This window comes from Caretta caretta, chromosome 26 (genome assembly GCF_965140235.1).
Source record: "Caretta caretta isolate rCarCar2 chromosome 26, rCarCar1.hap1, whole genome shotgun sequence".
Classification (NCBI taxonomy): domain Eukaryota; kingdom Metazoa; phylum Chordata; order Testudines; family Cheloniidae; genus Caretta; species Caretta caretta.
In genome coordinates, this window is record NC_134231.1 from 14,631,394 (window position 1) to 14,647,722 (window position 16,329).

At 57.7% G+C, this 16,329-nt stretch overlaps 1 protein-coding gene across 1 annotated transcript; it reads right to left on the bottom strand.

Annotated features, from left to right (window-relative positions):
* Positions 1 to 2,710: 2,710 nt before the first annotated feature.
* DUSP2 (dual specificity phosphatase 2) lies at positions 2,711 to 7,922 on the bottom strand. The gene is made up of 4 exons (XM_048829416.2): positions 6,933 to 7,922; positions 6,125 to 6,258; positions 5,210 to 5,429; positions 2,711 to 4,394 (listed from the first exon to the last, which is right to left on the bottom strand). Exons 1-4 carry the CDS (start codon positions 7,318 to 7,320, stop codon positions 4,180 to 4,182), a joined length of 957 nt encoding a protein of 318 aa, XP_048685373.1. The 5' UTR covers positions 7,321 to 7,922; the 3' UTR covers positions 2,711 to 4,179.
* Between the last annotated feature and the right edge of the window lie 8,407 nt (positions 7,923 to 16,329).

The following is a 16,329-nucleotide window of genomic DNA, read 5'->3' on the forward strand; positions in this document are numbered from 1 at the left end:
CAAACTCGAGCACCTCTCCCCCTAGGTGGGTGCGGAGGAAAGTTCAGGGGGATGCAGCGGGGCCCAGACCAGCCCCCACAGGGGGGCAGGGAGGGAGTGCCACCCAGCCCCACTCCACTCCCAGCTCTGCTCTGCCCTGCCCCCACCCTGGGACCCTGGCCCCAGATCGGTTCCTGGCCCCGCTCCCAGCCCCTGACCTGCCCCCAACTGTGGTCCCAGCCTCGCCCCCCTTACTCCCCTGCCCCACATCCCAGGCCTGGGTTAGGGGGATGCAGACAGGGTAACGGGGTGGGGGGGGTGACCCTGAAAAGTTTAGGGACTAAGCCTTAGAGACAAGGTACCAACTTCTGGGCGCTGGGCTGCGCCAGGCAACAGAGGGAAAACATGAGCCAAAGAACCCAACAGCATCATGCTTCTGAGAACGAGAGCAGCATCCCTCAGCATGCAGCTCCTTGCACAGACCCAGCAGCGGCTGTTCGACCCACAGACTGTCATCACCCCAGCATTGCCCCGACTGCCCCCCTAGAGACCCTGGGTACCCAGTGACACCCAGCTAGACCCCGACTGCCCCCCCCGAGACCCCGGGTACCCAGTGACATCCAGCTAGACCCCGACTGCCCCCCCAGAGACCCCGGGTACCCAGTGACATCCAGCTAGACCCCGACTGCCCCCCCAGAGACCCTGATACCCAGTGACACCCAGCTAGACCCCGACCGCCCCCCCCGAGACCCTGATACCCAGTGACACCCAGCTAGACCCCGACTGCCCCCCCCAGAGACCCTGATACCCAGTGACACCCAGCTAGACCCCGACGGCCCCCCACCCCGAGTCCCTGGGTACCCAGTGACACCCAGCTAGACCCCGACTGCCCCCCCCAGAGACCCCGGGTACCCAGTGACACCCAGCTAGACCCCGACCGCCCCCCCCAGAGACCCTGGGTACCCAGTGACACCCAGCTAGACCCCGACCGCCCCCCCCCCGAGACCCTGGGTACCCAGTGACACCCAGCTAGACCTCGACTGCCCCCCAGAGACCCTGATACCCAGTAACACCCAGCTAGACCCCGACCGCCCCCCCCCCCGAGACCCTGGGTACCCAGTGACACCCAGCTAGACCCCGACTGCCCCCCCAGAGACCCCGGGTACCCAGTGACATCCAGCTAGACCCCGACTGCCCCCCCCAGAGACCCCGGGTACCCAGTGACACCCAGCTAGACCCCGACCGCCCCCCCCAGAGACCCTGGGTACCCAGTGACACCCAGCTAGACCCCGACCGCCCCCCCCCCGAGACCCTGGGTACCCAGTGACACCCAGCTAGACCTCGACTGCCCCCCAGAGACCCTGATACCCAGTAACACCCAGCTAGACCCCGACCGCCCCCCCCCCCGAGACCCTGGGTACCCAGTGACACCCAGCTAGACCCCGACTGCCCCCCCAGAGACCCCGGGTACCCAGTGACATCCAGCTAGACCCCGACTGCCCCCCCCCAGAGACCCCGGGTACCCAGTGACACCCAGCTAGACCCCGACCGCCCCCCCCCCAGAGACCCCGGGTACCCAGTGACACCCAGCTAGACCCCGACCGCCCCCCCCGAGACCCTGGGTACCCAGTGACACCCAGCTAGACCTTGACTGCCCCCCAGAGACCCTGATACCCAGTGACACCCAGCTAGACCCCGACTGCCCCCCCAGAGACCCTGATACCCAGTGACACCCAGCTAGACCCCGACTGCCCCCCCAGAGAGCCTAGTACCCAGTGACACCCAGCTAGACCCCGACTGCCCCCCAGAGAGCCTAGTACCCAGTGACACTCTGTGGGGTGCTAGGACTGTACTTTGTCAACAATAAACCCGGCCAAGCGCCTTCGCTGCGAAAGCGACCCTGTGGCCTTTCCTTATGAATCACATCGAGGGCTGCTAAACGGGCAAGGTGCGCTCTCCTGGCACAGCTAACGCCAGACCTCCGCGGGCAGCATAGGAGCAACCCACAGACACACACGACAGCAGTCACAACACACAGCGCAGGCAGCCGTGGAGACTCCGAGGTAGGCACCTGCCTAGCAACTGCTGAGGAATGAGCATGCCAAGGTACCGATTCAGAAGTAGCAGTCCAGGGTATCAAAGAGTCTGGCAATGCTGATCCCTGGCTAGTGTGGACGTGACCACCAGAATCATAGAAGATCAGGGTTGGAAGGGGCCTCAGGAGGCCATCTAGTCCAACCCCCTGCTCAAAGCAGGACCAAGCCCCAATTTTTGCCCCAGAGCCCTAAATGGCCCCCTCAAGGATTGAACTCACAACCCAGGGTTTAGCAGGCCACTGCTCAAACCACTGAGCTATCCCTCCCCCCTTAAAGGAGGAGGTGGTCTTTGGTACCCACCCGGCAGACACCCAGCCCTCCCCAGAATGCCCCCTGCAGAGACGCAGGTACCCAGTGGGAGCCCTGAGGCTGCTCGATCTGACACAGAGGCCCCTGCATGGCCCTAGGCCAGCAGGAGAGGAAGGTGGACTGAAACCTGCTGCCCCAAGCCCTGGCACACAGGGAATGCACATCTGGCCAAGGTGCTCTGAGCTGAGCTTGCTCCTTTCGGGCCTGCTTGTGGCAGGTGTGGACACCAGTGACAGCAGCAGGTGATTGCTCTCAGGCAGCATCCCGTCCCCTTGTCCAGTAAGTCCCTCCATCGCCTCGGCAGAATGATGCTCAGAGACTCGGAGAACAATATAAAAAACAGCATTTAATTGAAACGTCATTAAAACCAACTCGGTGGGTTATTATATAAATATAAAGTGCAACATTGCCAACAGCTGTATAAATTAATTTCAGTCGCGCGAGGTTTGCCTCCCGGTGCAAGTGTGCAAACCTGTATTGCTCTGCAGGGCCAGAGACAGCTCTGCTGGGGAAGTCAGCCCTCCAGGAGGGTTCTTTGGCTTGGCAAGTTTCATCCAGGCGCTCAGTGCATTCAAAAGAGGAGATCTCTGCGGGGAGGTGGGCACCCACCCTCTCCCCCGAGAGAGAGAGGGTGTCTGTGCAAGGCTCACATTATCCAAGAGGAAGGGCGGGATCATTTGCAATCAATTCTCCTCAACCCATTTCCACTGTATATTTTAAAAACGAGTGGGGCGTGAATTACAGAGGGTTTTCAGGTGCAAAGAAGAACGGCTATTGGCTCTCAGAAGTGAGGCTGGGGCCTGGTGGACAATCACAATCCACCGTCCGTATAATCTGCTCATAATGAGTCAGAATATTTGCCGCTCGGGGCCAGAGTAGATTTTTTGTGTCAATGAAGCTGAGTCGATCAAGGAAAGATCTCTGGCCAAGGAAACGGTCAAACTCTTCTTTTTTAGCACTGCAGACCAAACGCTGCTCTCTGACACCAATCCAGTCCCACTGCATCAGCCTTTAAACTCTGTGGCATGGCTCAGACAGGGTTCTAGATGGAAGTTTGGGTGGAAAGAGAGAAATCAAGAGAGAAACTGTGGCATTCATTTTTGCTGGGGTGGTAGCAAAGGGACCAAATTCTCTGCGGGTTCTTCAGTGGAGTTTTTCCCAGCAGAAAATTTGGACTATCGTCTTTCCTTCTGTCCCTTGGAGCAGAAAGGGGACAAATCTGTGGATCAAAAAAGGTCAGGCAATGTACTGAATTACCTGACATGAGCCCTGGTCCTGCTCGATGGGAACAGGATTGGGCCGCATTGAAAAACAACGAAGCACTTTGCCCTAACTTACAGAGTAAATGGCATTGCTCTGAAGCTACCTGCCATGATTTCACACCGAAAAGCAATAGGGACAAATCAACTGGGTGTTCTTTTAAGACCAGGACTGGGGAGAGGCTGGGGGGTTGGCAAAGTGGACATAACCTTAAAATGGCCCGTCCCAGTGTGAGGAACAAGGCCACCTGGCTGCTCTCAGTGTATCTGGAAAAGCAGAGTTTCACTCCTTTTTTTGCCTCTTGCCCCATCTTCACTTCTTTTTCTTGCATTCAAGGGTCCACCGCATTCATACGGGGCTGGGGGCTTTAACACGGGGAGGTTGAGGTGTCTGTACAGGTTGCAGAGGGGTGTCCTCTGACATCTTAGTGCAATATACATGAGTGATACTGTTTGGGTAGAGCACCCCGTTGGGGCTGTAAACGGAAACACACGGTGAGTCTATCGGAGGGCAGAAGGTGCCCGCTAGGCAGCCGCTAATGGCACAGCACCTCTGTCTCGAACTGCAGAAGCTGCCCCATGAAGCCAAAATTGGGCGAGATGACCCCGCGGCGCTGCTTGACGAAGTCGAAGGCTTCCTCCAGGCGCACCCGTTGGGTCTGGATCAGGTAGGCCAGGCAGATGGTGGCCGAGCGGGAGATGCCAGCCTGGCAGTGGACTAGCACTCGCCCCCCGCTGCTCTTCACGGAATCTATGGAGCAAGCAGAGAGGGTCATTGAGCGCTCCAGCAGGAGCCCTGGGCTGAGAACCTCCTGTCCTGAGGCAGCGCACCCCGCTTGCCCTCAGAACCCTCCAGTAAACCCCCAGGGCCGGGCCCGTTAAACCCAGACTCTCCCACTAGTTTCTCTGGAGATCCCCCTTCCTCACAGCCAGGGGCCGAACGCTCCGTGCGGCCTGCCCCACAGGCTGGCTCATTGGAGATGCCCGGGCCAAGAGTCCCTAGATGTAAGTGGCTGAAGTCCAGGGCAGGCTGTCCCCAGCGCAGGGCTCTTGGCCCCGAAACTCACTCCTCTCCTCCTTGCTGGGCACTGATCCAGCAGAGCTCCTGGGCCTGATTCTGCTCTCACTTACACCAGTGTAACCCCACTGATGTCACTGAAATTCCTCCTGATTTGCTCCAGTGTCTGTGAGAGGGGAATCAGGCCCTGACCTGTTTGGCTGTAAGGCATTGTGTAAGAGCCATTGCTTTTCCTGGGGCATTGCCCCCAGGGGAGGAAATGGGGCCAGGTGGAGCAGGAATGGGACTCTGACAGTGTTGGAACTGAGCCACATGGCTGGACTGGATCCTGGCAAACCAAAGTTCTCCCGCTGGAGCAAGGGCTGCAGGGGGTTAATATTGCGCCCTGCCCAGAGCCTATGGGCCTAATCCAGACCCGACTGAAGCCAATGGAAAGGCTCCTGCTCCTTTCAATGAGCCTCGGTCGAGCCCTACGTGAGACTCTGGACGAGGGCGTCAGTAGGGCTGGGAGGGGCAATGGCTGCACTAATGACTGATCTCACGCTTACCAATAAAGCCAATGGCCTCCTGGAACCAGATGCTGATCTCGGCCATGTGGTTGTCCTCCACGGGGATGCTCTTGTAACGAAACTGCCCCTCAAAATGGTTGGGGCAGCTGGCAGAGACGTTGAGCACGGCTGTGATGCCCAAGGACTCCAGCACCTCCTTGTTGGAGGAATGGTAGCAGCTGCCCAAGTAGAGGAATGGCAAGATCTCCACAGGGCCACCCTAGAAACAAGAAGAATAAAGACAACGTGAGACCTTCCTCCTCTGGGTTGATTCCACAGCTTTACGCGCCCCTGGAGACAGGACCCCAGTCCGCCCTGAGATCACCTGGAGCTGCCTCTGTCTGTATTCATATGCCCCTCATCTCTGCTGGACCGGAGTGCTACTTCAGCAGTGATATCAGGAGATCAGACAGACGGACAGATTAGATTAGTGCCGGGACAGATGACTTTTCGGGGAGCGAACTGACAACAGACCCTGCACTTGACCTTGGCCAAAAACCCAGGTCAGTTCACGATTAATTTAATCTGCGAGCCCCACAAATCCTGCTGACAGATGTTTGGCCAGATACACGCTCAAGGATAGATCCTGATGCTGTTGGAAGCTTTGGCAAAACGCCCATTTTCTGAAATGGGATCAAGGACTGTCCCTCAAACAAAATTAATGACTTATCAGTGTGGTACCGATTCTGATCCCCTTACTCCAGCTGAGTAACACCTTCGCCCAAGAATACCGACCTCAGCGGGCCCCTCGGCGTTTAGGGGAGCGTTCAGGATGAGTAAGACTATCAGAATTCGGCCCTGTAATACGCGTTCATGGGCTCTGGGGTGTCTGCCTTTGGGATGGGGGGGTGATTGCTGTAGATCAACCTCCCAGCCCAAGTTTGTCGCATAGCTGATGAAGTCGGGGAAACGTACCTGGTCGTAGAAAGGAGTGATGGTTCTGGAGTTACCGTTGTCTTTGGGGTCTATCAGGGCTGGCAAGGAGGCAGGAGGAGGAGGTGGCTCAGAGCACAGTTCTGGGAAGCGGGCTTGGAAACCATCAAAACCCCCTGCAAAGAACACACCAGCAAGACCCACCGCGTTAATGTCATTGCCGCTCAGCACCAGTGCAGGACAGGTTTGCCAGGGTCTGTTAAACAGGCGCGGAAGCCGCTGGGAATAACAGGCAGAAAGGTCTTATGCAGATGTGCCCAGGGCGTGGGCCGGCATTTGTGTGCTCAAAATGCATTTTAAAATGGGGTTCGCTACAGCAGCTTGTAATCTCAAGCCAGCAGGGGCTGGGGGGGCCTCTCTCCAGGGCCTCCCAAGCTGGGGGCAGGAGCCATGTACAAACCATGTCTCCTTTAGCCCTTCCGTGTGTGAAGTGGTGGTACTGATAGGAGTGAGTTTGTGTGTGATCCTGCGAGTGTGTGTGCCCTCCTGGTGGGGTGGGGGGGTGTTCTCCCAGGGTTACTGGGGGTGCTCTCATGGTATGTGGGGGTGCATTCGTTGTTCTCCGGGGTGGGTGGCTTGGTGGGAGTGCTCTCCTGGTGGGGGGGGGTGCGTGGTGTTCTCCCCGGGTGGGTGTGCTCTCCTGGTGGGGGGTGGGTGCGTGGTGTTCTCCCAGGGCGGGGGTGCTCTCCTGGTGGAGGGGGGTGCGCGCTGTTTTCCCGGGGGGGGGGATGCTCTCCGGGTGGGGGTGCTGGGTGCCCACAGGCGAGCCCCTAGGGGAAGGTGCCTTTACCTCGGAGCAGGTAGATGAGCGTGGTCCTGGCTCTGGCCTCCAGCAGCAGGGAGTTGAGGAGCAGCCTGGCCAGGCTGTCCGCCCGCAGAGCCAGCACCGAGCCGCTGGCCTCGTCCAGCACCACCAGGCGGGACAGCTCGCCTCTGCGGAGCCGCCCCAGCAGCGCCCTGTCCGGGACGAGCCAGTCCAGGCTGACGCCGGCTCGGCCGCGGGATCTGCGGCGCAGCAGCCCGTTCCAGCGCACCGGGCGCGAGTCCAGCAGGTGAGCCTGGCAGTAGGCGAGGAAGGGCCGGCAGTCCAGCACCAGGGTGCGCCCGGCTTCCTCGGGCTCGCGGAGCAGCCTGGCGAGCTCCGCGCTCTCCAGCTGCAGCACCTCCTCCATCACCATGGCTGAGGCTGGGGGATGCGCCCACTCCAATTTCGGGGGGCGGCGCAGGGTCCGGAGCAGGCGGCCGGGCAGCGAGCGCAGCGCAGGGTCCGGAGCAGGGCGCACGGGCACGGCCGGGCAGCGAGCGCAGCGCAGGGTCCGGAGCAGGGCGCACGGGGCACGGCCGGGCAGCGAGCGCAGGGTCCGGAGCAGGGCGCACGGGGCACGGCCGGGCAGCGAGCGGAGCGCAGGGTCCGGAGCAGGGCGCACGGGGCACGGCCGGGCAGCGAGCGGAGCGCAGGGTCCGGAGCAGGGCGCACGGGGCGCGGCCGGGCAGCGAGCGCAGGGTCCGGAGCAGGGCGCACGGGGCACGGCCGGGCAGCGAGCGGAGCGCAGGGTCCGGAGCAGGGCGCACGGGGCACGGCCGGGCAGCGAGCGGAGCGCAGGGTCCGGAGCAGGGCGCACGGGGCACGGCCGGGCAGCGAGCGGAGCGCAGGGTCCGGAGCAGGGCGCACGGGCACGGCCGGGCAGTGAGCGCAGGGTCCGGAGCAGGGCGCACGGGGCACGGCCGGGCAGCGAGCGGAGCGCTGGGTCCGGAGCAGGGCGCACGGGGCGATGGACGCTTCGGTGTCTCTGCAGCCTCCCCAGGCGCTGGCGTTTAAATACCCAGCGCAGGGGCCAGCTCCGGGCAGCCATATAAGGGAGTGTGTGTCACTGAGGAACTCCTTTTTTGGGCAGCATCCACTCACGTGCACTGAGATCAGAGGAGCTAAGGCCGTCCCACTGTGTGTGTGTGTGAGAGAGAGAGAGCGTGTATCCATCAGGGTGTGTATATTTGCGTGTGAGAGAGTGTGTGTGTCTCTCAGGGGGTGTGTATTTATGTGTGTTTGCTTGTGTATCTATCAGTGTGTGTGTGAGTGTATTCCTGTCAGGGTGTGTATATTTGTGTCTGTGTGTACCTATCAGAGTGTGTATATTTGTGTGTGTGTGTGTATCTCTCAGGGTGTATGTATTTGTGTGTGTGTGTGTATCTATCGGGTGTGTGTGTGAAAGTGTATCTAACAGGGTGTGTGTGTGTATCTATCGGGGGTGTGTGTGAAAGTGTATCTAACAGGGTGTGTGTGTGAGTGTGTACCTATCAGAGTGTGTATATTTGTGTGTGTGTACCTATCAGAGTGTGTATATTTGTGTGTGTGTGTATGTGTGTGTGTATCTAACAGGGTGTGTGTGTGTGTACCTATCAGAGTGTGTATATTTGTGTGTGTGTACCTATCAGAGTGTGTATATTTGTGTGTGTGTATCTCTCAGGGTGCATGCATTTGTGTGTGTGTGTATGTGTGTGTGTATCTAACAGGGTGTGTGTGTGTGAGTGTGTACCTATCAGAGTGTGTATATTTGTGTGTGTGTATCTCTCAGGGTGTATTTGTGTGTGTATCTATCAGGGTGTGTGTGTGAATGTGTACCTATCAGGGTGTGTGTATTTATGTGTGTGTGTACCTATCAGGGTATATACATGTGTGTGTGTATCTCTCAGGATGTATGTATTTGTGTGTGTGTGTGAATGTGTACTTATCAGGGTATGTATATTTTTGTGTGTGCGTGTGTGTGTATCTATCAGGGGGTGTATATTTGTGTGTGTATCCATCGGGGGTGTATTTCTGCGTGTGCATGCCTGTATGGGCGTGTGACAGTCTGTGTGTATCTCACTGTGTGTGTCTTTCTCTGCACGCGCCTGTATCTCACTGGGAGGTGCGTGGTGTGTTTTGCTTACAAGGCAGGCCATGACGCTCCTGGCCCTGTGTAAAGACAGCTCACAATCTCCCCGTCTGTGACGGGGGGAGCCAAGGGAAATCTCCGTCCCTTCCTGACACGAACCAGTCCCCCCTCCAGACCATCACTTCTTGTGTCTAAGCAGTCACCTCTTCAAACCAGCACTTCCCGGGCTCTCAGCACCTCTCCAAAGTCTCCCCAGACACTCCCCTGGTTCTCAGCAGCCCCCATGAATGTTCTCATCTGTCTCAGACAACGTACTTCCCCTGGAGTCCCTGCCCGCCCCCACCTGGTTTCCTGTGGCTTCTATATATGGCACCGCTCAACCGACTCGAGTCAGTGGGGTGGGGACCTTCTGTGGCTTCCCCCGCAGGTGGGGCCCCCCCGTCTCGGAATGTGAAATCTCGGGGGCGGAGTGACACAAGCGGGGGAGGCGAGGGTCCTGTGATCTGGTCCCATTTTACACTGGGGCTTTACCAGGTCTGCCCTGGCTTTGACTCATCCTCTCCCCCGGCCTTTTCTGGCAGCGAGTCCCGGGGCCGGGGGGCAGGAGTCCCCGCGGAGAAGATCGGTGTTGACATGGGACGCCGAGACAGCAGCAAGTGACCCTTCTGCTGCGGCCTGGCCCCCCTTCCGGCCCAGGGCTGACGGGGACGAGCCGCCAGCGGAGGGCAGGAAGGAAGCAGGCGTGGGGGTCACAGCCACATCACCAGCTCTGCGCTGACAACTGGAGCCTTTGCTGCCGCTTCCTGGTGGGGGCGATGCAAACGGGCCGTCAGCTCTGGGGCAGGGCTTCGGTTCGGCCTTTAGTCTAGCTCCGGCCCTGTGGAGCTAACAGCCGACCCTGCCGCCTTAAAGTGCGGGGGGATCCCCTTGTTTAGGCACTGGGCTGAGACCTGGCACGAATTCCCTGCTCAGCCACAGACTTCTTCAGTGACCCTGGGCACGTCCCTTAACCCCTTAGTTCCCCACCTGTGCGGTGGGAGCAGGGATCCTTCCTTCATCTGGGCAGCCCTTGGTGGCAGGCACTGCCTCTTACTAGGCGTGGGTGCAGGACCCAGCCCAGTGGGGTCCTGCTCTCCAGGTGCTCCCAGACCACAAAGAATAATAGTGATAGTAATAGGGTATAATAATAGTGAATAATAGTGGGCCAGGTCAAGACTGGGACATCTACCTTCCTGCCTGCACACTCCTCTGGGGCACCTCCCCCATTTCTCCCCACTGCAAGCCCCATGGAGCCTGGGGACTGGGCTGGCAACAGGCCATTTGGGATGAAGGGAACCCGCAGGACTGGGTCAGCCTTGCCTTCCACCAGCAGGGGTCGCTGCAGACAACAATGGGCTCAGGGACGCGGCTCCCTGGGTGGCTTCCAGGGAGCAGCCACATGGGACGTGGCGGGAGGGAGGATGCGCTGGTGGCCTTGGCTGCTCTCCAAGGCAGGCCCGTAAGGTGATGGCTACCTAGGAGGAGCCCCCGAGGAGCCATGATCCACTGTAGATCCCTCCTCTGGTGTCTGTGCAGGTGCTGGGCCACCCAACTCCTCCCACGTAAAGGGGTGAGAAGAGAAGTGACTTTAGCAGGGATGACAGGGGCGGGGGGGGGGTAAGGAATTGTAGTGATGATGGAGACACCCCCCCCCCACACACACACACGGCAGAGGGGGGAAGTCTCTCGACAGCTGAGATGGATGCAACAAGTGTGGAGTGGAAATGGAGGCCAGACTCACACCACGATCCAGCCTCCCCCCCCCATCACCCGCACCGCATGTCAGGGAAGTTTAGATGGGGATCTGGATCGGGATCTGGGTGTCGTGGCCTACCCTGGTCTTTAGGTGGTGAGCATGTGCACGTAGCAGGAGGTTGCAACCCCCCCCCCACCCTCTCTCTCCCTTCCCATATTGGTAGATGGGAGGGGAGCCTTGGCTAGGTCACAGCTAGCTAGGAGAGGGTACAGCAACGGCTGAGACCCCTGCTCTCGGCTGCCATGATAACCCTCGCATTGGGTGAGTGCAGAAGTCTGGCTTTGCCCATGAACCCTGTCTCACATTTCCCATCGCACCGTGCACTCCACAATCTGCAGGCCCGATTCACCCACTGGGTAGGCTCTGCATTGACCTGCGTAGCAGCTGGATCAGCCGCTGTGTGCATAGCCCTGCTAAAGCCATCGCTGGTGTGAGCAGAGAGGGCCAAGAATACCAGGGCAAAGGCCGACTTTCAGGGGAGAAATGCTCCGGCATCTTGGATGTCCCCCCAGAGCCAGTGGGGCCTTGTTTTTTAAGGTCTCCGCTTCCAACGAGCACCCTGGGAGCCATGCGGGGGAACGCGGCTTTCCTGCCGGAGGAAGCTGAAGGGCTACCCCTGCCCGGCTGGTGTCTGAAGTCGAGTTTAGGGACTGCAAGCCTGCTGTGTATTAAACCCTCCCCGCTGGAAGGGCAGGAGCAGCCAGAGGGCAGACGTGGGTTAGGAGCTGAGTTCCCAGGCACCAGGACATGTGGCAGCAGGTTGGGTTTCTAGGGCCTGATTCAATGTCCATTGACTCCCATTGCCACCAAGGGGCTTTGGCGCCAACGAGGTGCACTCAGGTTAATCTAGGGGGCTGGAAGACGATGGGGAGAGCCGTCATTTCTCCAGTCTCCAACTCACAGTCCCTGGGCACCAGCATGGGGCTGAGCTGCCAGCTCCACCTCCTCTCCAGAGACTGGCTCCTTCTGGTCCCCACCCCAAGGCAAGACCTCCCCGGGGCTCTGACTCCTCCTGTCCCAGCAGTGATGCTCCCTCCCCATCCAGCCTACAAATTAACATACCTCTTCCTGCACCCACCAACCTCCTGTGCCCCCTCAGCTTCCTACCATCCCCATCCCCCAGAGCACTGCTCCATCCCCCAGTGACCGCGGGATTGCAAAATGCAAATCACCCCCACCCCTCATTGCTACCTACACACCCCCAGTGTGATGCTCTGGCAGGTGGCCGCCTCCTGGAGTTTCACTTCTTGGGGAAGGAAAGTCCCAGCCCGGGGAAGGGGGAACCCACACGAGCTTCCCCTGCAGCAGTGACAGTCAGTGGAAGCACATGCTCGGTTTTCTGGTCCTCTAGGGAGTGCTAATTATAGCAGGGACCCCCTACATTGCTGGTACAGAAGGGGAACGGTCAGGCTGATGAATCAGGATTCGCCTCTGTGTCCACCTGCTCTCAGTGACAGCTGTGGGCCTCTGTGGTGTTTAGAGCCGCGTCTGGCCCGGAGCGGGGCTCTGCGTCTGCCTGCTGCCCTCGGAATCACAGCACAGTTCTAGGGGGCTAATGCCCTGAGTGGCTGCTGCCTGCCCCCGGCGCCTCTGGCTTCAATGTCCCAGGTGCCCTCGGGGGCTGGAGAGGCCAGGAGACCCTCGCGGTTAGCCACCGTATCCGCCACAGGGGGGCAGCGAAATGGGAGGCAGGTTCCTGATTCCTTGATGGCGGGGCAAAGGCCACGAGACTCACTAGTGAGCCGTACTGATGCTGGGCGCACAGCCGTGGATATCCACACAGCACTGACAGGGCTCCCAAGTGCTGGCCCACCCCGCCCGGGGGCGCAGGCAGCCCCGGGTACCACCAAGGTCGGCACACACAGGCCCAGGTTCTATTTTGCACTGCTTAGGTGACACGAAGGGGCCAGATTCTGGCTATCTGTGACCAGGACAGAATTCCCTTGGTAGAGGTGAAATCCCTGCTGCTCTAAAACTAGTGGAACTAATTCTGGCACCAACAGCCATCATCTTCCCAGCACAGAGGCCCTGCCAGGGGAGGGAGGATGCCAAGGGCTAGACAGGGGGAGGGCGGAACTGGAGGACCTTAGCCCCATGGTACCAGTTAGAGCAGCCCCTAGGCTGCTCTAACTCAAATCAGGGCTGAGCCAGCACAGCATCCGAGAGCTGTAGCTAGTTTCCTAACAGACCCACTCCTCTGTGCCAAGCAGACCTGAAATTTAGGAGAGAATAAAGCCTTTCCATTCTCCTCTCCTCCAACCCCTCTCTGTGCTTAGAAAGTGCATCATTCCTGCGGGCACGAGCTTGTGAAATGCGATGTCTCCAGCTGGTCCCTCCAGCTGCCCAGGTGGCCAGGGTTGGAATTTGCCACCCTATTAATCTCCCGAAATCACTGGCTCAGCAGCCCAGGAGCCTGAAGGGCTCTAGTTATCTCTTGGCCTGTGCAGGCTGCCTTGCCTTGCAGTGTGCCCCAGGACAGAGCAGAGGTGGCTTTCTGTGGCTATGCACTCCCCATGGCCCGCGCAGTCACTGGCCACGCTGCTGAGATTGGCAGATGGGGACCTTCTGGAGACCTGGCAACCCTGGTTATCACTAAGGTAGCTCTCAGGAGCCCCGTCATGGGCCAGGACGTCAGTGGGCGACCGCTGCCCACCCACCAAAGAACAGAGAGACAGGCCCTGCCCCAAAGAGCTCATGCTCCAAGCAGAAACCAAGAGGAGCAGTGGTCTGAGCCCACCAGCTGCCTACCTGTTAATGTAGCTGGCCGTCATGCTGGCAAATACCAGGCACAGCCACCGGGCCACGGAATAACAGGAGCCACATTTCAGAAGCCAAATAGCCAAGGTTTTAAAGGCCTAAAGGTACTGGGTGCCCTCAGCTCCCATTGACTCCAGCGGCCTTTTGTCAGCGAGAATGTCTCCGGCCTGCCCCAGGTTTCACACCTTCCTTTCCACAGGGGACACAGGCGACGTAGGCCGGTTTTGAGCACAGAGGCTAGTGGCTGGCGCAGCTGCGGGCGTTTGGATAAATATAGCGCCAGAAGAGTGGGAGGAAGCGACCGGCAGGAGAGAATCAGGGACTGCCCCTTTCTCTCAGCTATGAGAATGAACCGTCCCCTCACCGGGTGGGACTGTGTCGGTGGGGACCACAGCCGAGGCTGGCCTGACCACGGGAACCGTTCTGGTCTGCCGGGCATCAGGGCATGTTAATGCTGCTGAAGGCACGGAGAGAGTCAGCAGAGAAATGACACTCCCTTTACATCCACCCTGAAGCCCGCTATCCCCAGAGGAGGGGGAACACAGGCAGGGCTATCTGCCCCCAACCTTCTCCCTACCTCTATCCTGAGCTAGAGGGACCTCCCTAGGCATGAGGAGAGTTCAGACCACATGGCCTACTCAGACCTTGAACATGTCTTTTCAAAAGTGCCCATCAGCTTGGGCTGGATTCAAACCATAGTCTAGGGGAGAACAGCTCTGTGGCCTAGTCTCAATGTCCTAGGCCAGCTAGACACTCAGGAAGGGGCCTCTCGGTCCCGTCCATTACAAAGCTTTTTGATCTTGGCAAAACAAGGCCATTACTCCTGGGCCAAGAGTAACCTCCCACGGGTGCTCCAGAGGCATGTCACCTGAAGGCTCAGCCCATCAAAGACAGAGTGTTAGTGGAAGATCCATTCTGGAGCCACTCCATGCGCCTGATGGAGACGCAAACCCCAGGTGAAGTGTCCAGTGCCCATGGCTTGTGCAAGCACAGGCTGGAAATGATAATGACAGTGTCAGTGAAAATATCACCCTGATCTAATTGCTTTTAACATTAGCAAACAGCGCTGCAGTTAATTGCAGAAACTGGCAGGAGCTAATAAAGGAAGGAGCTTGCTGGGGACTGCACCTTCTCTGGGTAATCACAGCTAGTATGCAGGGTTATCATACTGTCTGGGCTCGGCCAATGCTGATGGAACGGCCATTCCACCACATGAAAACAGACACGGCGCCGGGAGGTGGACGAATGTGTTTGCTCAGTGCACCTCACGCTTCCTGGTGCGGAGGAGAAACCCATTCCTGGGATGCACCTGATCTACCCAGATGCACTGGGGAGGGGTGTTTGCATGGCATAGCCAGCACGCCTGGCTGTGCCTGGGGGGCATGTGGCTATCTGGTTGCTGCAGAAAAGCCCATGGGTGTCCTGGTGCACCCAGGTGCAGCAGGGGAGTGTATGAGCATGTCATTATCATTGTCTGAATTCCAACAGTGCCAAAGCCGCATTATTTTTATGATTATTTCACATTTATCCAATGGTAACACCTATCGGCCATCCATTGTGCCAGGTGCTGCACCCATGCAGAGTAAGAGAGACAAGGCAGACAAAGGCGGGAGAACAGAAATGTTAGCCCCATTTTACAGCTGGGGAATGGAGGGTTGGAGAGATAGGGCCCAGACGTTCAAAGAGCTTGGCTCCCTTGATTCCTGGCCAGGGCTGGATTAACCTTTAATGGGCCCAGCACCAAACATATGTGTGGGCTCCTCTCCCCTGGGGAACGATTGTAAAAGGCAGGAGATCAACACAGGACTTGTCTTTCACATAGCACACAGCTGCAAAGGGTTAATTTACGACATATACACGCTGAAGTTGAAGATGGAGGTGGCTGCCAGTAGGGTACCAGCAAGGGCAGCCCTAAGGCAAAAAAATCCATACACATGTACATCAAATACACTATAAAAGAACAAATATCCAATAAAACACAGCAGTAAAAACAGTTACGAAACACCAAAGCGGCCTAAACACCAGCCATGTGCTGGTCCCACAAAAAAGGGACCCTTCCCACCTTCACATTTCTCCTATGAATTACTAGGGCTTGAATTACATTGTTGTATGAAATTGGGGCGGATCTGAAACTGTTTAAAACACTTTAAAAATAAAAACCATGAAAACCTTTAATCCATTTTATTTACAGCATCATTATTCAAACTAATTCCACGCGCAGGGCCAGTTAGACCGGCAGAACTGCAGGGTTTTAATGTGTGGATGAGACAATGGTGTCGGGAGGAGGAGTTTAGATTTATTAGGAACTGGGGAAACTTTTGGGAAAGGAGAAGCCTATACAGGAAGATTGGGCTCCACCTAAACCGAAATAGAACCGGATTGCTGGTGCTTAACATTAAAAAGGTCCTGGAGCAGTTTTTAAACTGAGGGCTGGAGGAAAGCCAACAGGTGCAGAGGAACAATGGAGATTCTCTATGTCCTAGTAAGGAGGAGAGGATGGAAGATGATGAAAAACGAGTAGGATGTCATGAGAAACAGTCAAATGAAAAAGAAGTCCCATTCAATTACATCATGTAATGGCAGACAGCTAAAAAGTGACAATTTTTCTAAGTGCTTATATACAAATGCTAGAAGTCTAAGTAACAAGATGGGTTAACTAGGGTGCCTTGTATTAAACGAGGATATTGATGTAATAGGCATCACAGAAACTTGGTGGAATGAGGATAATCAGTGGGACACAGTAATACCAGGGTACAAAATCT